This window comes from Strix aluco, chromosome 15, assembly GCF_031877795.1.
Source record: "Strix aluco isolate bStrAlu1 chromosome 15, bStrAlu1.hap1, whole genome shotgun sequence".
NCBI lineage: Eukaryota > Metazoa > Chordata > Aves > Strigiformes > Strigidae > Strix > Strix aluco.
Window position 1 is genome coordinate 4,177,026 of NC_133945.1, and position 19,574 is coordinate 4,196,599.

The 19,574-nt window shown below is 44.5% G+C and overlaps 1 protein-coding gene across 6 annotated transcripts in view; it reads right to left on the reverse strand.

Moving 5' to 3' along the window:
- Positions 1 to 19,574, reverse strand: part of PIGQ (phosphatidylinositol glycan anchor biosynthesis class Q) — a 38,487-nt gene that overhangs the window by 5,749 nt on the left and 13,164 nt on the right. For 5 of the 6 annotated variants that reach the window (XM_074840596.1, XM_074840597.1, XM_074840598.1 and 2 more), the window contains exons 4-10: positions 19,339 to 19,459; positions 13,411 to 13,537; positions 12,247 to 12,400; positions 9,528 to 9,639; positions 7,573 to 7,653; positions 6,449 to 6,563; positions 2,561 to 2,622 (exon numbers count right to left, since the gene is read on the reverse strand). In XM_074840596.1, the coding sequence (XP_074696697.1) occupies positions 2,561 to 2,622; positions 6,449 to 6,563; positions 7,573 to 7,653; positions 9,528 to 9,639; positions 12,247 to 12,400; positions 13,411 to 13,537; positions 19,339 to 19,459 (772 nt within the window). Of the gene's footprint in view, positions 1 to 2,560; positions 2,623 to 5,403; positions 5,544 to 6,448; positions 6,564 to 7,572; positions 7,654 to 9,527; positions 9,640 to 12,246; positions 12,401 to 13,410; positions 13,538 to 19,338; positions 19,460 to 19,574 lie in introns of all 6 variants that reach the window. The other variant, XR_012625219.1, reaches the window with a different exon arrangement.

Consider the following 19,574-nt stretch of genomic DNA (forward strand, 5'->3'; position numbering starts at 1 on the left):
CAGCTAAAAAAAACCCCCAAAAAAGACCAAAGAAACCTGCCCCCAAAACAAACAACAGTAAAATCTGAGTAACTATTTCTGCCTATTTCCTCAGCTGTAGGCAAACCAGTATGTTTCAAGTGAAAACATGCTGGGGGAGGATAGAAACTGCTGCTATACCAGGGAGATACACAGTGTATGTTCCTTTGACTATTAGCTACGTGGGCTGTAAGGTTTGGACACAACATTTCTCGTTGAAAATCATCCCTAGGCAGAGTGGTGATACCGAGCAGTAACACTTGCATGCTGAGAAATAACAAGAGATGGTTTTACGCCCAGTGCAATATATGCATCTGCCTCTCCTATTATAAATGGAAACAAACAAGCAAAACAAAAGCAACCGTTTATTAGGGAAGTGGCAATATGTGTTCCTTTTATGCAATTTCTGCAGTCCAAAGCTATAATCTACTCTGATATAATATACATCCTTTGTTTCATAATGGAGATGTTCCATTTTCCCTTCCTCTTTTGCTTAACCCTTTTCAAAGCAATTGCTGTGAAAGATGACACTTCTAGCAGAAGGTATACAGATGAATCAAACTCATCATGTTTTCTCACTGGGCTATCAGTTCAGTTGAGCCACACTGCCAGAAATATTCCTTCTTGTGCACCAGAATAAATTATTTTAAACACTAATGAAACTACTGAACAATATAAGACTTCCTGGAGAAAATTAAGCAGCATTTGGAATGACAATATCATCCCCCACCCTGCACTTCTCTGTGTCTGGACTTTGCATTCCAGTGACACTATCTTAAAAATAAAAAATAATCAGTCAGCTGAACCACAAGCTCAATGTGAATGCTCAAACCCAGCGTTATTGATTTCTAATCCATTACCAGTGCCCCAAAGGACAGCTATGAATGTATCAGTCACCTATAGCTTAAATTATTTTGGGCACAGTTACATGCATACAGCCTTACTTCCATCAAGCATGGCTCCAGAGGGCTACCATATGGGGAGGGGACAAAGCCACTGGGAAGTTTCTAGAAAGGAGCATCATCACGTACCATAAATAAGAATTTTAGCATGTCACTTAAAAATAGGCTTTTTAGATTGTCCTCTCAGAAGACCTATCAGAAAGTGGTATATTCTGCAGGATTTCTGACACAAGCCCATTTTTCATTTCCACCAGCACAGAGAGAGCAAAAAAGTGCCTTTACTGACTCTCTGCTCATTATTATTTGAACAGAAGGCCAAGAGAGACATCCACTAAAGCACTTCTACCTCTTGATATGATGACTTATGCTATATTCTAGATGGCAAAAGGATCCTTCTGCAGTGGTCCAAGGAAAATTCATCATATTCATATGACTCACTGCCTCTGCTCTCTAAGTCGTGACCTTTTTCCTCTGGAGAAGCTATCCACCTCATCTCACAAACACAATGATGCCAAATTCTCTGCTCAGCAGCTCCTGTGCCTCATCTTTGGTGTCTGGTTTCCTTTTTATGGAGTACTTCTGATCACGGAGGATGACAGATTTTGGTTCTTACACACTACCCTGCTGAAAGACAGGAACTGGGAAGACAGCATGCATAGAAAATGCTAGTTTTGCCCTAGAAGACATCTGTTGAAAAGGGATTCCCTTTTGAATCGCTGCTAGCTGGTGTGCTGGTTCCATGCTAATCTGACCTCGGCTGAAATAGTGCTGGACTGGTGATGGCAAAAGCAAAAAGAATTGGGAAGCTGCAGTTAATTCCTTCCCACACACTCCCTCAGCGTCCAAGTGTTTTTTATAAATTCTATATGCTACTTGCAGACTCTCCTCCTAGGATGCAAAGAGCAAGAAACGTGACCGTGTGATATGGCAGCAAAGTCAGGAAATGGAAACTTCACAATCACTCCTGAAAGCGTAATGAGAACTTCACTGCTACTGTCACATCATTTCTCTTCAGAAAAATATTTCCTTTAGTATCTCTGACGACAGAGCATGGAAATGCGAGGTTACAAAAGCACAGGTAAGCTTTTCCTATACACCTTGCCAGAGCGACTCAGGAGATAACAGGAGGCCCTTCCCTCTCTTGTCTTGCCCACATGCTCATCCTGCTGGCATCGTGGAGCAGCTAAGGCTTTTCAGCACATCTGGAGGGGAAGACCTTTTACTGGTCTTTCACTCTGGATGGTTTAGCTGCCTTTCTTTTTCTTCTCTCAGTGTTCAGCAATTATTTAGGTGAAGCTACATAGAGCCAGGAAGCGAGGTGATAACGACGTGAAGTCTTAATTCCAGAATTAATAGAGCGCCGTGTTTATCGTACCTTTCACATTTCATTCCACACCATACAGGACATTGCATTTTCTTTAAACCGAGGACTCAAGCAGGGTATTAAAGAGAAAGCAGCAGCCAGTCATTGCAATGTGAAATATACTTCCCTTGTTTCAGCATTTCACAGTCAAAATTTTTGAAGTGGGGCCTTTCAGTAGGACCAGTTTCAGAACTGCTACAGGAGAGAGCAGGACCTTGGGGTCAGTCTGCGGGGAAGCCTGCAGCAGAAAATGTCACAGAGGCCACTAGGGGCTTACCTGCATAAGGAGTCGAAGAGGTTTTCCATCCTGCTGCTCAAGGACTCTGAACTTCACACCGGCTGAAAAGAAACAAACCAAGGAAACCAAATTAATGCTTAGAGAAAATACCATGCCATTTGCTGCTCAGCTCTGTTGGCTGAGCACTAATTTCCTAGAAACGGAGTCTTCAACCTTTCTTGATTTGTGAACCCTTACACATTTTCAACAGGAAGCACAGATTCTATAGCGGTTTTAAGCATAATGACAAACAATGTGTTTCTCTTAGCTCCATTAAAAGCAGCCTTCTGACTTCCAGCTTGAAAACACAGTCCTAAGACAAGCACAAAGCCTAGAAATGAGACAGTCAGACCTGATGATGACAAAGGGACTGGAAAAAATCTTTCTCTGTTCCCAAACTTCCATCAGGATGGGAACTCCATGTTAACAGCAGGCAGAGAACTCACCTTTAATTTGTGCTCATGTGGATACAGCACATGTGCAAATCTCTCCCTCTTTCAGACTAAGGGAAGAAAGTGGCTGGCCTAGAGGCATTAAAAACATTTCAAAGCAATCACTGCCTATTAATCCCAGAATTCGTATGTTTTTAACATGCTGCTAAGCCCATCAAACCTGCCACTTTTATATTTCTTTTTGGATTTGCTATATTCCCAATACTGTAGAGACAAATGGGAAAGATTTTGGATTCCGAAGGTGACGTAGTGCACATCAACATTTAATGCAATGTTTCAAACAAAGGTAACAACTAGGACTAGAGAGGCATTTTTCTTTGAAAGATCTTGAATCACTTCACAGAAATAAAACCAATCCGTGTTCTGCAAACCTGCACCAGCCAAATGTGCCCTTATTATTCCTTTCTACAGGTCAGAAGATGAGGCAAGAGTAATGAAGTGATCTGCCACAGATCAAAGAGTGACTCAGGAGTATAAATAGAAATAAAACTCTTTATCTGTGTAAGCCCCATCGCTATAGCATCTGTGTGACTCTTGCACATTTAAAAACCAAAACATTTTCTCTTTTCCCTCAAGCTTTGAATTAATTAAAATTATACAGTTTACTCCTGGGAAAGAATACTCTTGTCTAGCAGAGAGCTCTGGTTTAAACTCTCTCATCAAATTGTAAAGCCTTTTCTGTACAGGACAGGAAGGATTTAGCTGCATTTTGCTGGATTGTATTGAAACATGGGCTTGCCCAGTGCCTTCAAAAAGATGTTTGAGTACCCTGGGTCTCAGTAAGCAAATGCGCTGGATGACAAAAAGTGTTCAACGTGATTCATTGAGTTTTGGCTAAGAGGAAGTGTCTAAGCCATTCCAGGAACTACTTTGCAGGCAGGCAATTTGTCAGAGAGAGGCAGAAACAAGTGGGCACTGAAGTTGTAGGTATGAGGTCGAGCACTCTGAAGCCTTATCCTAGGAACAGCCCATTAGACCAGAAAATGCTGCTTCTGAAGGTCATGGCCACACACTTCCCTTCTACAGCTGCAAGCCAACAATCTCTTATTTAGGTTATTTAATTGTTCAAGAGTCTTAAACTTCTAAGAAAATACATGCACAAAAAGACTATAAATTTATTTTAGAATGACCTATAGATTACTACAATGCTCAGAGGAGTCTGAGCAATTCACTTCACAGAAAAAGCAGGAAGGCTTAGTCTACTGCAGATCATTCTAGCAGAGAACCCCTAAACTATTCTGTCATTGCCAGCCAACTCCCGAGCTCAGGGTTCTGCTTTTTCTATATACAGGCATCATAGATGGCACAAGAGAGGTCAGGACATGAACCTGTTTGCTTTGTTTCACATGACAGCACACTAAAGCAAGCTCCCTGCTTGTTTGTATTTCAGTAATCACGGAGACCACCACGACAGGTCCTACAGAACCATGACAAAACTTGCCCCGAAGTTTGTGATGTGAATATTGGGAAAGGGGGAAAGAGAAATACAGAGAAAATGAACTGACCTGTTCATGATCAAACAGTATGTTGGTAACTTGTGTGTGGGCAGAGTTTGAGACCCCTGAACCTCACTGCTATGTCTTACTTCAGACCATAAATCGACATCACAGTGTACCCATCCCAACCAAGGTGGCATCCCTTGAGCTGACACTGGGCGGACAGAACTCTTACACAGAGGACATCAGCTTTGATATATGTGCAAAAGGCTTTTAAAGGTCCAAAGTATTTCATTTCAGATGTGCAGAAAGAAAATATGGATTTTGTTTCTCGTGTGTGGATGGATCCTTCACCTATCCCGGCCCAGGCTTCATCAATGTCATATTTTGTCAATTCAGAAACTGAGTCAAAGAACTTGGAGGCCAGATGCCACGACTGAACTGAGTTGAACTTAAACACTGCACTAACCCCTTGCTGACAGGAAAAGCTATCCATTCATGTTGGTAGAACCATCCTGATGGTGCCTGTAAAACCAGCTGCCATAACATATGCCAGAGGATGTCCTATCCAAGTTCTGTGTCTGAAAAGGGAGATAAAACCTAAGCAGTGAGGACATCAAGTGATGTGTACTCTCTAAAGTCCTTTGAATTTGATTCAACTGCTCCATCTGTTACGACTGCAATGACATGTTTTTGCGCTGGGGCAGGAACACAGGCTGCAGAAATTCTCAGAGATGCCTCTTCATCTAGCAGACAGCATGGCACTGCAGTGTTCTCTTTCTTAAAATGTTTAAGAGGAGCAAACAAACAGCCAACAAAGAAACTACGTCAGGTAACAAACTCAACTGAGAGGACAATCCTCTGCCTGGGTGGAGGTTTACTACCCTGCAGTAGGTAGCTGGCTGAACAAAACAGAGGAGTAATCTAAGACTGGTGGCCTTACATATGGCCTTACATCTCTCAGTGGTAACAAGATTTCCTTCTGCCCTATGACCTGCTGTTTACTGGGTCAGTTTTCTTCAGCAGCTTCTCCTGTTCTCCAAAGAGAGCCCTGAAGGGTTAAGAAGTTTCTGCCAGGAAATTCACAGGAACCTGCTGAAGGGACACATGGAAAAGCAACAGAGTTGGTAACATGGCTCAGCTACACCTTCCCAAAATCAAGCCTGGCACTGCTCCAACAGACAAAGCTGGTATGGGTTGCCTCAAGCTTCCATTGCATTTGATGACTAGCTTTGGTTTAGTGATGATCAAGCTCTTTCTTGTATTTTAAATTCCTTCTGCATGCTCTTTAAATGGATGAGAGATAATAATTTAGACATGCTTGATTTTAACTAGATTAACCACAGCTGTTGACAGTTAAACCCATTCCAAAATGACCCTTTACTCTGGTGCCAACCACGGCTGATGGTTACTAAAAGTGGAAAAACAATGAATAGTTTAAAACGGTGACAGATTAGTCTCAAGAAGAGAATGATTATCTGAAATCTGCCCAGAGCTCTGAAGTTAATCCAAATACCTCAGCTCAGGACTTCAGTTAGTCAAGTCAGCACAAAACTGAAGCAGTTCCATCGATTCACAGCCACTGTAGATCCAGCCCTCTGAAACAGCAGACCTTCCAAGTATTTTTGTAATTTGGCTCATTTCAGAGCCCAAATCCCCAAGGTTAACAGCTTGCTTAACTCTCAGAAGTTCTACATGGCCTGGTACTCTAGAACTGGAATCAAAAGATGAACTCATTTATACAGTGCTTGTTTGGATGTCACTTTTAGTTGCCACAGGCTTTGTAAACGTGCTCCTGATTCTGGGTCAGCATCAAATTTCTTTCCATTGACATCCTCATCCTGCTCCTTGCTGGAACTGATGGACACCTGCACGACCTGAGCCTTGGGTTCTCTCCTGCCCCCCTGCATCCTTCTATTCAGAAACTACCCATTGCATCAAAATTAAATGCATAACGCAAAATCCTTGAACTTCTGCCTGTGCAGTGCTGAAGGACTTACCTGCAAGTCTGTAGGATCTGCAGAGCCGAAGGATGATTGAATAAAGAGGCAGAGAGTCAATCAGGTCAACCAGCAAACGTATCAGGCCTTGCACAATCACCACCAGCAAACGGAGCTACAAAGAAGTTTAACAAGAAAATCTCAGAGAAACAGGAGATGCAACACTTGCAAATTCATGAGCTGATCTGCAATCTGACATTGTTGTGTGCTAAGCTAAAGCCTCCCAAAGTGGGTTTGACGTCTAGAAGTGCTGGGCATCCAGACCCTCTGTGAGGCTCCTTGACAATCTCAGCTTAAGGGTGTAACTGAAATGAAGCTCCTATGGTTGTAGAGGCTGTTACCTGCAAGGACATGAGAGCTACTCTACTTTCAACAGTCATAGTCTAAAGAGGAGAATTCAGGCTTCCATTTCTAGCCAACTCCATCACTGTGTGTCAGTGCATGTAAACTTTTCTCTCTCCAACAGTGAACTGCAGTAGCTTATTTCTGCCTGACGAAACCCCATGTAGAGCATCTAAGCAAGAGCAAAGCAGTCAGAAATGAGCTTCCTGCTCAGTGCTTTTTGTCCCCCGATTAAAGCACCTCCTTTTGTCAGTGCATTTATTTTTGCTGCCAAGCTCATCTGAAAAGAGAGCGTTTCAACATCTTTTTTGAGCCACGTGATGGCCACTGTCTGTGGAAAATTTTGCTCCAGACAGGCCTCAGAGTGGACTAGTCATATTGGGGGAAGAAGAGAAAAATAAAGAAGTCCAACCTTCTGAGCAAAAACTGGCTGAAAGCATTTAACATGGCAAGCTAATTTCATGGGAAAAAAAAAGTTCTGGATCAAACTAGAGGGGCTGTCACCCCAGATGTGGGATGGAAAGATAAAAAAATGACTTCTGAGTGAAAGGGAGGGGAACAGCTTGTCCTGCTGAACAGGATTTGCTGGGAATTCCCTTTGGAGAAACAAAACCATGTATCCTGAATTCCACTTGCTTGGTCTACAGGGGCTGTGTAAGAACCCTTCCTGGGACACCCAGACAAATTTGTATTTTCTTTGTGGATGACAGTAAATGACTAGGAAACCTTTTTTTAATATCTCAGAAGACAGTATATGACTAGCTTCAAGGGTTAAACCTTACCAGGGTAAACACCAAATAATACAGAGCAGTTGTAGGCAGGAGGAACAGCAGGATCGTAAATAGCAAAGTGCCAATAAATAACTAGGGAAAAAAAGAAACACAAGCAATTACTAGCAAAGTAATGGCTAAATAAAATAAAAATAAAAGAATAGGAAACTGTGAGACAATGAAAGTTTGCAAGACTCATTAATGTGGTTTTTTACTCCCTAAGCGAATAATGCTGTTACCTTGAATATTCTCAGTACTTCTCTCACTGAGACTTTTCAGAAGATTCCCTATTACAAGGCTATGTTTGGAAAGACAAGTAAGTTGGATCCTGACAGCATTTTTTCCTTTGTAGACAATACTCAAGATTTCCTATCTCAGGTCAGCTTCCTTAGGAAACAAGACTTACATGATCATGCCATTTTTCCACTGCCTATCCCCATAAGTTTTAGAGCCATTGGTCAGTTTTTACCAGAAAAATGTGAAAGGGTACAAAGAAGTAGAAATTTCATAGGGAATTTTTTAGAGAGAATTGAGACGTATTTTTGTTCTTCTTTGTTTTAGCAGAACACCTGGTGAAAAGCTGACAAAATCTGGTTGATAAACACTCCCAGCAGCAGCAGCTGGCTGGTCAGTCCAGCCACAGGACTTCTGCCTCTTGCTCAGCGGGAAACTGGGAGAGAGAAAGAAGCTGGAGTTACTGGGGTGGGGGGGAGCGATATGCAGAGGATGAAGGAGAAAAATCCATAGGAAAGCAGGTGTCATTAGCTCCACTGCCCACAGAAAAAGTTATTTTTATTCTGGGCCAGCCCAGCTGGTGTAAGCCTAACAAATTTCAACTGGAGAAATGCAGATTTAAGACGAATAGGGATCTGACTCTTCAATTTTCAGTCACCACTTTCAGAACAGAGAGGCCACAGGAACACAGGGCACTGCCATTTCTGCAAAAAGAGATCATGGCCGTGGTATATTATGAAAGAAAATAACCCAGACAGCCGTGTCAGAGGCGGAACAACACCCAGCTTTATGCACATAACCAGAAATAGATCATAACCCAAATCCATTCTCTTCACAGCAGTTGTTTCTCTCCTCCTCTGTCACTCCACTGCAGTTGCTTAACATCTCCGAAAGTCTTTTAAGGTCTGCTTTGAACGTCTCTTCCCACTCAGGCCAGTGACATAATTCCCACTGGCCTCCAGAACAGCAGGATGAAGCCTGAAGTGCCAAATCAACTCTCCTCAAAGTACACAGGGACCGAGCCCTGATGCAAACTGTCTTCCTGGCACAGCAGCTTTCAATCACCAAAGAAACAGAAAAATAGCTCCTCCACTGTGGTGTAAGAAGCTCAAGGTTATCTGTTGCAATGGAGAGACAGGTGCTGGCCCTGGAAGTTACCAAATATTATTGTATTATTTTAGTGATGTTTGCAACTGCTGGCGTGGAGTGGTTCAGGCTCTGATGAACTTTTGCATGGCATTTCAGAAATTAAAAAGAGCTTACAGCATTTGACAAAAAACTGCCTCTGCTGCTTGAGTGAGAATGTGTGGGCCAGGCTCCAGCGCAATGTGAATGAAACGGGGCCTTTTAATAGAAACGCTGGCATGTCTGTTACTGTGGCAACACTGCTGGGCACCACTTTTTAAATTGCCTCCCTCCCCCATACCCACTCCCATGCTCCCGGAGCTGTGAGCATCTGCAGCACCCACTGCAGTTCACCAGGGTGCCTTGCAGGTGCTCAGCACTTGCCAGAATTAGGCCCCCTGAACATGCAGAGAAGTGAAGGGGTGCTGCGGAGCAGCAGAGTCCAAGAATTTGGTTGAAAAGCCACAGATGCAGGGAGCTGGAGCATGCACTTGTTCTGGGAACCACAAAGCCTCCCGTGGCTTCTGTCTCAGTGTTAGCCAAAGCAGGATAGGATGGCCCTGCCGTGGGCAGCAGCCTGCAGCGAGCCCCCGGTGCTGCAGCACTACCTGGTCCAAGTCATAGGAGCAGGAATCCACCCGCTGCCGCAGGACGTTCCACTTCTTCCCACGGAACAAGCGCCAGAGAGATGACAGGCCGTAAATCTTCAGGCAGTAGAGCCTGAGCAAAGAGAAGACGCTGTGCATCAGAGCTGCGAGTTCCCGAGCTTCAACACAAAACAGCTGTCATCATTACACCCCTGCGCCCACTCACTTACCGACGCCGCAGAACTCAGGGCGGCAAAAGAAATCAACCCGAGAATGACGCAGATAAAATACTAATTGCTCAGTCAACCGGATTTGGGCTCGCCCCTGGCACAGGCAAAGCAGGCTACTGCAGACAGCTCTGGACCACTGGAGGGCAACGGCCACGCCGTGTCCCAGGGCTGTGGCAAGGCTCTCGATTTCTGCCCCTCTTGATGAAGAGGTTGGCATATGGGAAGTGGAAAGTGCTGCTGGAGGGTGGCCCCTATGAGCAGCAGCAATCTCCAGGCCCATGCAACCACCTTCCCTGCAGCAAAAGAAGCAGCAAGCTCATTCCCCCAAGCTTACCTCAGTCTCTCCAGCTTAGAACTGCCCTGTTGCCCTTGCTTCACAACCCTTCCACAGCAGGAATGGCCAGAGTCTTACCCCTCACACTAGAGTCAATGCAATTCAATTTTGGCCCCACAGCACAGAGAGACAAAGGAGAGGACTGGAGCCCCTGCACCTTCTTTACTAAAGCACAGCTTTGAACATCCTTAAGAGTGGGAAGAGACCACCTAAGTGGCTGGTGGCCCCTATCACACCCTTTCCTTAGGTTTTCCTGACTTGGTGCTATGACACTTGGAGCTACTTCCCTCCCAGAAAAATGGCAATGGTGAGAGAAGCTTGGGGTGATAAGGGGTGGGAAAGAGACACCCCTACGGAATAATATCGAGGAAGAAAGAGTCCCTGTCATGGAGAAGAGGCACAAAGAGCCCTGGGCAGCAGTGTCCAATGTACAGGGATGTAAAGAAAGGGGACATAGCCAGTCTGTGGGGCAGAACGGAGCCTGAGCTACAAAAGCCAGATTGGTTAACCCGCCTAGTTAAGGCGTGGAGGCTGCTCAGATTTCAAGGCAGCATTGTGAAAGCAGAGGCAAGGAGTCTTATCCAAGAGAAAAATCTGGTTTGAGGAACACCAACTGCTTCAAGGAATTGGCAGGGTGCCCCCAGACTGGCAGGCACAGCTTGGTGCACTAATCCCTAGGCAGGAGGGTGCCCAGGACAGCTCCTCCAGGTTGCTGGTAGACACCTGCCCTGTGACTCTGACTAAGGCCACCCACTCCCCCGCACACCCTGACATGACACCAAGCGGGTGTTCCTGCTGTAGCACCTGCCCCACCTTCCCTGGCTGTCTGCACATACATGCCTGCTCTTGTTTCACTCTGTGGTTTGTTTCAGAAGGGGATCTCAGGCTTCACCAGCACCTGAAACCAGCAAATTCTTCCGCCAGCTGCAGGAACGCAAGGTGCTGTGGTGGCTGCGTTGATGTGGGTGACTGCTATCGCTTCCTGACTCTCCACGGGGGGCACCTGGCACAGCAGGGGCAGCTCGGTGCCAGCAGCAAGATAACATACTCTATACTTCTATACACTTCTAACGAACATCCGAGGCGGGTAGACTGGCTCCCTGCAGCTCGCAAGGGAAAAGCAATCAGCTGAGAAAATGCTTTTCCTATTTCCACTCTCTGCACAATTAGGAGGAGCAAGGCCACTCCTCACAGACCAAAACAGAAATTCCAGTAATTAGAGGTGCTGGGAAGAGACTCCCCATTACTGACATTACTGATTTCGGGTGTAAGCCCTATGCTCACAACAGACCTGATTCATAAATCATATCTCAGTATTTCTAACCATTCCCTAAACTATCCATAACTAAAGTTCTACTGTTTCTTCTGTTTGCAATGTAAAGCCCTCTGTTCACAGCCTGGTGAGGAACGATGACCATTCTGTAGTTTATAAGTCAAAAGTTCCTTTATTTATTACTTTCTCTCTCACCTGTTTGGCAAGGGCAGCTATCCTCCAGTGGCCTGTGTGACTCCTTGCTGCAGCACATGTTAATGGGAGGCAGAAGAGAGCACGTTGGTGGGCACCATCTGCACAGTAACTCCGACGTGCCCCAGACGTGCCCCAAAGCCCCCTGCACTCCCACACGCTCCCTCAGGGCCTCTACCCAGCTCTCAGCTCATGGGGCCCTCCAGTAGGTCCAGACAATGACACCAGGATGGTGTCACAGCCATGCTGTAACCCCAAACCTGCCATCTGTGCTCTGTGATGCAGACAAGAACCACGGAAGCAGGGCAGAGGCAGGGACTCTGGGGCTTCTCCAGAAGGACAAGGGTTCCCCTTTCTTCCTCCTCTCCTCCAGTTTCCCTCAAATTTACTGGGCAGGGTGCAACTGAAAAGAGTACTATAAGGTTGAATCAAAGGGACGGGGTGAACTGCTTTCTTGTCCTCTGCCTGTCATGTAGTTTTATTTTTCCACTATCACAACAAATAAATATTTAAAACACAGGAGAACTGAAAGATAGGTTGCTTCTACTACTGTGGTCATCATTTCTACATGCAGAAAAGAATGCAATAAATTAATTGCTGGCTAAACTGCGAATTAAAGAGAACTACACCAGAATTGAATGCTCCACAAATTAAAGACGTGGCCCTTCTCTCCAAACATACCCAAGACACAGCCAAGAGAGATCAACTCACCTGGCTCCATAGACATAGAAGCAGTAGATGTGGAAGGTCAGAAGCGCAATGATGTCGGAGAGGATGCAGAGAGCCACGGTCAGGCCCAGACAAGCTGACAGACCAACGTACCAGAGGATCATCTCAATGAATGGGGACATCAGGTGGATGTAGCCTAGTGGACATTGCAGGGTGTCAGTATTTGACTGAAACATCTTCCTGCTGACACTCTCAAAAGACTGATTCCCCCTGCCCTAGCACATTGCTCCAGAAATCATAGCCACAAAAAACCAGAAGCAAAACTGGGAAACTCCTTTAGATGCCATCTTCTGTTTAGGAGGGACAACAAAAACTCTCTTTCCCCCAGGGTGTCTGTCCAGGTGTGCCAGCTCTGTGAGGAAGGGGAGGACATGTTTAGCTGGAACAGAGCAGTCACCTTGCTCCACACGCAATTTGCTTTTCTAGATTTGCGTCCAGGTTCCTAATTACATTTTTAACTGCACACATCAACCTTTTCTACAACCATTCCCATTTTCTTGCTACTCCCACAAAAGCTACCATGTGGCTTTTGTAAAACAAACCAGTGTGGAGGCATACAGTCTTTTTCATCACTGAAGTGGAGCAAAGTCACAGTAACAAGACCATACTTGATTGGTGAGCAAAGTAAATCAGTCTAGGAACCAAGGAGTCCATGTCCATCATGACTGTACTCCTTTATCAAGACACTTATCAAGGATAGCAGGGGTCTGCTATTTCAAGTAGGGACTTGAAATAATGAAGTTGCATTAAGCTGAACTCAGTGGTAGGACAGGGTTGCCATTTGCATCCCGAGAGCACACTCCTCATCCCTACCTTATCAGCTGCCTCTTACAGGGCAAAGACTACGAAAGCCTCATAGACCTAAAGCCTTTCCTTGGACACTCACCACTAATGGCACCAAGTAAGTAAGCTGTGTTGTGATTTGCACTTCGTGCAAAGCATCAATACAAGCACTTTATTTAATATGCATGACTTCCTTCTGTGGGAATCCACCTTTGGCTTGAGTTCCCACAGCAGGAAGACTCACAGACAAGTTTTTACTTGCAGTAATGCATCTTGATTCATTGTTCACCTCTAGGCAAACATTAAACACTCAGAAGGGAAGAGATGAAAAGGGAGGCTGGAAAGTTAAACAATTGCACTTACTAATCCAAAGATGGATGTGGTAAAGGAAGAAGCGGCCCAAAACCTGATCCAAAGCTCGGTTCATTTTCAGTCCAGCTGGTGCTCCCATTAGCCACTGGAGCAGGTCCTGGAGCTCTTCAGCTACGTGCTACAAACACATGGAAGTAAGGCACCTGAGATAAAAGACTGCTACCGCCCTGAGCCGGTCCAGTGCACCGTACATGCCGCCCCCTCCCCAGTATTCTTACCACACCCTTCAAACCAACGGAAAAAAAAATCCAAACAACCACTTTACAGGCAGCTAGTTAAATCAGGAATGCACCTTTATGGACTCTTTATTGAATCCAAACATAACAGCAGAGAGGAAGATGAACTGCTTAAACAGTCTCAGTGCCAGGAACACGAATCTAGTGTTTGTTTATGGCCACCTCTGGTAGACTTGCACAGTATGAGTTCTTGCTGTAATGAAAGTTCTTGAAATAGATGGCAAATGCTGGTGCCCAAATTGACTTCTTTGGACAGTCAACTGAAACATCACAACTGAGCAAGTAAGCTATCTACAGGAAAGGTTGTCAGGATTTTAAAAGGGGGAAGATGGCAGCTCACTCACGGGCAACAAAAGTGAATTTTTACAGATAACCTGTATGTGTTTACAGCAGGGTACAAAACACAATTATACAAATGTATTTCATACATAAAAAAATTTTCTTGAGACTCTGTGGTGTACTAGGCAAGATTACCCATGCCATATAGCACTGATCTTGCCCACCACTATTGTGTCTCTGTGCAAGGCTTCATGGAGAGATACCCATGGCATCCCAGTAAAAAAGAAGTCCTCTGAATCATTGAGAAAAAAGCCTAATGGAGCTCATCCCCAAATCACTGAGGGCTTTGACTCACAATTTCTGGTGATTTAATCCCAGGCTGATATTATTTATTGATTTTTCTCTTTCTACTCCACTACTCTGCCGGAGGTTCCCCTTGCAGTTGACAGGGCAGAAGATGGGGTGGCTCTGCTCCTCGGTAGTTTGCACCTGACCTACTCACCTAAGCTGAAACCAGCAGTAAAGTCCATTTACCAGGCTGTGAACTGAGGTAGCTGAGAGTGGTAACCTCCAGCAAACAGGTGGGGAACATACCTGGAAGAAGTGACCTCTCACACTGTCCTGCATGAACAGAGATTGGGAGTAAAAGCTTTCTACCTCTGAAAATCCCACTTACAGTCAAGTCCATGCAAGTGAATTGCACTGCAAATGGTGCACGTGTAGAAGAATCAAGACTGCTACCTAAAGCTGATGATGCACTGCAGCCCACTTTCCCCATCATTCATATGGATAATTTCCCTAAGGGGAAATTACTTCCAAGGAATGATTCCATGTTATTTACTAACCAACAGGATCCTTGCAAAATGAGATTGTAAACATTTACTTTTGGCAAAATTAAGGGCTCCATCTTCAACTTATCCAAAAGGATTGCCTTTTTATTTCATTCATTTTCCCTCTGTCTCACTGCAAGTCAGAACTGATTTGAACCCATGGATCTTACCTCTGTGGCTGTGTTAGCTACTTTATAAATAGACTGTTTTTAATATTTAAAGTGTTGGATTGGTAACTTAGAAAAAGCATTTGGGGATTTTAATGAAATATTTAAATGCTTGAAAGCAGTCCTTCAGCAAGGCTGTTTTTCAGCACTGAATACTTCTGGAGGCTGCCAGTCCCAGAGCTGCTACTAAATTCTGACAGGGGCATGCAGCTCTGGGAAGGTGCCCTAGCTTGCCATTATTTAGCTGGGCATAGCATTTCAAAACATAGTCCTAAGGCATAAGCTTTCAGGTTGTTTTCCAGCCAGATATTTTAGGACTGATCAATAGCAAGTTGAATCAGAGAAGGTGACTGGGAGTCCAATTCTCCTGTTGCAGTCATGAATAGTGAATGCGTGCAGGATTAATAAGACAGAGTGAATTGGAAGTGTTTCATAAAGGGGTGTAGGGACATTACCAACGAGAGACTAAAGCTAACATGGTTTAGATGAGATCACTGTGGAAATACTTCCTTTACTGTCATGCTCCTCTTCCTAGCCTCCATACGCAGAGGGTCTAATGGTGATGTGACAGGGATGGAGAAGGACACACAGAGCACTGTGAGTGGGCACCGTGGGCACTGGGAAGCACACGGCAAACTTCCTGAGCAGAGCATCTAGTGCAAGTCAGGGCAAGCAGAGCCAAAGCACTCCCTACCAGAGAGATTTGCCCTGCATCTGTTGGAGGCGTTTGGGGCTCTAAGTTGTACTATTTTACCAATTACGTATATTGAATATTATCAAAGAATATTTTCCAGGAAGTGTCCTCTCTGCTTGCTTTGTTTATGGATTAGCAGAACATGACTGAATAGGAACTTACATCCAATTATCTCTAAGCCCCAGTAACATTTTTGGAGGCACTATCTACAATAAATATTTAACGGTTTCAAAGAGATTACAGCTTAAGAAAAAGAGACATCAACAAGGATGAAAGAGGTGAAGGAGAAAAAAAAAAAGAAGATGGTTTATAAGCAGTTCTTTTTAAAACAGACAAATGTAGCCCTTTGAATAAGGCTGAGGGGAGACCTCATCACTCTCTACAGCTCCCTGAGAGGACATTGTAGAGAGGTTGGTGCTGGTCTCTTCTCACAGGTGATCAGTGACAGAACAAGAGGGAACGGCTTTAAACTGCAACAGGGGAGGTTCAGACTGGACATGAGGGAAAAATGTTTCAGCGAAAGAGTGGTCAGAGAGTGGAATAGGCTGCCCAGGGAGGGGGTGGAGTCACCATCCCTGGGTGTGTTTAAGGGTCGTTTAGATGAGATGTTGGGGGATGTGGTGTAGGGGAGAACTTTGTCGAGTAGGGCTGAGGGTTGGACTCGATGATCCCAAGGGTCTTTTCCAACCTGAATGATTCTGTGAATTGGGTATTTTTGAAAGAAGGTTGCTGTGGAAGGCAAAAACAAGGACAACCATTGGGAAGCCTGGTGGGAGCATGAGGACGGAGGAGGGTAGGAGTTGTGAGGGCACCTACAGGGAGAAGATTATTCACATTTTCCATTCTTGGAATTGAAAGCTTGCTCCAAAAATCAGCCCTTCGTATTGCATACAGCTACTTGCCAGTTACTCCCTAGGTGTCTCTGAATCACATCTGCCTCATTTACTGACAAAAGCAACTTGTTATTACAGTCAGCACAGGGCAGCTCATCAAGCTGTGAAAGTGGGAGCTGCAGTCAATGATGTCTTGTGCATCATCAACAATGCTAGCTAAGTGCTGATTTGAGAACCATTATATCAGGGGATGACGAATGATGGCAAGGGAACACGGCTCGATCCTCACGTCAGCAGGCTGAGCTTATGACCCTGGCAGTTGCTGAGAGCCAAAATAACCTACCTGCATCTGCCTCCTTCCAGAGAGATATTTGCTAGGAAGAAAAATGAGCACTGTATCCAGTCCCCACACAGCTACAATTTTGTCAATATTAAAATGAACCAAACCAATAAGGTTATAGGCTATATAAAGTTGGTTTGTCAATATTAAAATCAATCAAATCAATAAGGTTAAAATAAGGTTATGTATATAACCTTATTATATATATTATAATAAATTCTATAATGTTCTATTTACTAACAGATACAGAGATGTAAGGTCAATGCCATCATCAGATCTGGGGCACATATCAAAAGCAGAATAGCAAGGAGCACTAGGGAAGGAAAACTAACTCATTCTGCACATGGGAAAGTTTGTGTTACTGAACTTGGCAACACGTAAGCACTTGAGAAAGCCCAAGTGATGGGAATAATGTGTACCAGATGGACACTCAGCAGTGAAGAGGAAACCTACTGCTGAATGGCTTAAGGGGAGATTTTGCTGTCATACTGGAAAAGAAGTGGTGCTGGCTTGCACACCACATGCTGAAGTCATTGGTATATTTTGGGATCGCTCAGATCTGCATTTTTTAGGGCCTGCACATAATGCATATAAATCAATGCCCACTGAAGGCAGTAAAAGGACTCCAAATGATTTTATGCCCACAATCTAATATGCTTGAAAGAAGAAAGTAAGTCTGGAAAGTAAGAAGAGTTGTAAGTGGCCTGAACTGACAAGGTTGGAAAATCAGAGAAGAAAGGCACTGACTACCAGGCTACCCACACAAGGAGGAGTTAGCACTTCCAGGGAGTAAGTAAACAGCTCTTGGTGACTGCAAGGTAATGAAGTCCTCACATGTAGGAGACATGGTGAAAATAACTGACACTATGATGTGTAAGTTGAGTGACAGATGAGCTAAATTACTGAAAAGAAAGAGGAATGAACGAACAACTCCCACGAGCAAGCCTACCCAGGACAGGTGCTGGGATTAGATACACCTTGAGCACGGAGAGTGTCCATCTGCCAAAGACACTGGGCAGATGGAACCCCTCCTGGAGCCACCTGTGCAAACAGGAACACAGCCAAAAGCCACTTCCTTGCAGACTTGTTAAGGAGTCAGCTTTATGAGAGCCGGACATCTACAGTAATCCCATAGGGAAATCTCTAGAGAACTTAAAACTTCTCCATCTTAAATATCTGTAAGGAATAAGACTTAGAAAAATATTTCTAGCGTATAGCTCAAATAGAAGAGCAAGTGCATTGCAAGAATTGGGGTCCTTTCTCCCCCACCACTGCTGCTGAATAGTGTCTGCAGCAATCCTTAAAACATGCAATCCTTAAAAGTTTGACTATGAAAGATAACAAAAATAGCAATAATCATGACCCACAGCTATGCTGGACACTCCATACACACTTTCTGAAAGCACAGCATGTACAAGAATGATCTATGGCTTGTAACAATTAAAAGGTTAGACATAGACCAAGCAGATTATCATCAAGGAAAATGTGAGCTCTTCCCAAGAAAGACAGCATAAGTAGGAAAAATAAATTGGTGCTGGAATTCTCTAATCAGAATAAAATTCCTCCCAACCAAGAATCTGGAGAAAGAGCAAAGGGAGGACATTCTCCAGCAGCTAGAAGGAAATCAATGGGAAGATCCACCTTCTCTCCCAGAAATGAAAGGAAAGTGGGCAGAGAAAGGATTAGACTGTGCAGCTGCATGACAGTGCTCAACACTGGCTGCACATGTATTCCCAAAACAAGAAGCTCTTAAAATGGAGCTAACTTCAGACTGCTGGTCTGGTCTCCAGCCTCTGAGGTACATTATATGTTCCTTACTGCCACTAAACAGATATACTGGAGTACTGCACCTAAAATGAGCCACTGGAAAAGCAGTTCAGTATGAGTCACGCTTGTTCTTCATGAATTTATGCTGATGCAGAGGGATCTTAGTGGGCAAGAGGAGTTATGTTTGAGAAAAATCACAGGACACAGCAAGTTTTCCTAGGTTACCATCTGTACACCAGAGCTCTTAGACAGGATTTCAGGTGTTTGCATCCTGACTAGCTAACGCCTTTGGATTCCCCCATGAAATTCCTCTTCACAAGCACAGCTGCACTGCTTATCAAGTTTGACTTTTCAGCAGTTTATCAGATTCAACTCAGGTTACAGACTTTTTTTTTTTCCCCCAAATGCCCCATATAGCAACAACCTGAGGACACTTCTTGTCAACTCCAGAATAAAAGCATTCTGGCTCAATAACCACTCAACCTGCAGCTGCAGAGCTCTGTCCAAGCCACAATTGTTACTTTAGGAGCTGGAGCAGCCCTCCAGTAAACATCTAATCACTACTCATTGCACATACAAAGCAGAGCTGTGCTCCCTTTGAGCAGCTCCAGCAGGTTTGATTTGAAGATTTCACTGTTCTTGAGGAGACCTAAGACAGGCCTGTCTCTGAAAATCTTCTGTGTAAGGTATTGCCTCCTTACAGCTACCCCAGGCGTCAAGAGCTGGTCAGTACCCACAGCAGGTGAAAGAGAAACTGCTTTGGCCAGACTTACATCAGCCACGGGGATAAGAGTGTCAGCAAGGTGACCAATTCGGTTCTTTCTGTACAGCCAGGACATCAGCAGTATCCCCAGAGCCACATCAACCAGCAGAGAGACAAAGATGTTGGCTTTCCTGCATGCGGGATAAAGAGAAATAGTGTTAGAGAAAAAGGAAGGACAGTGTTTAATGTTTCAATGACAATTGTCGGCTTCGCTTTACATAGCATCTTTCATGTCCCAGGGACACC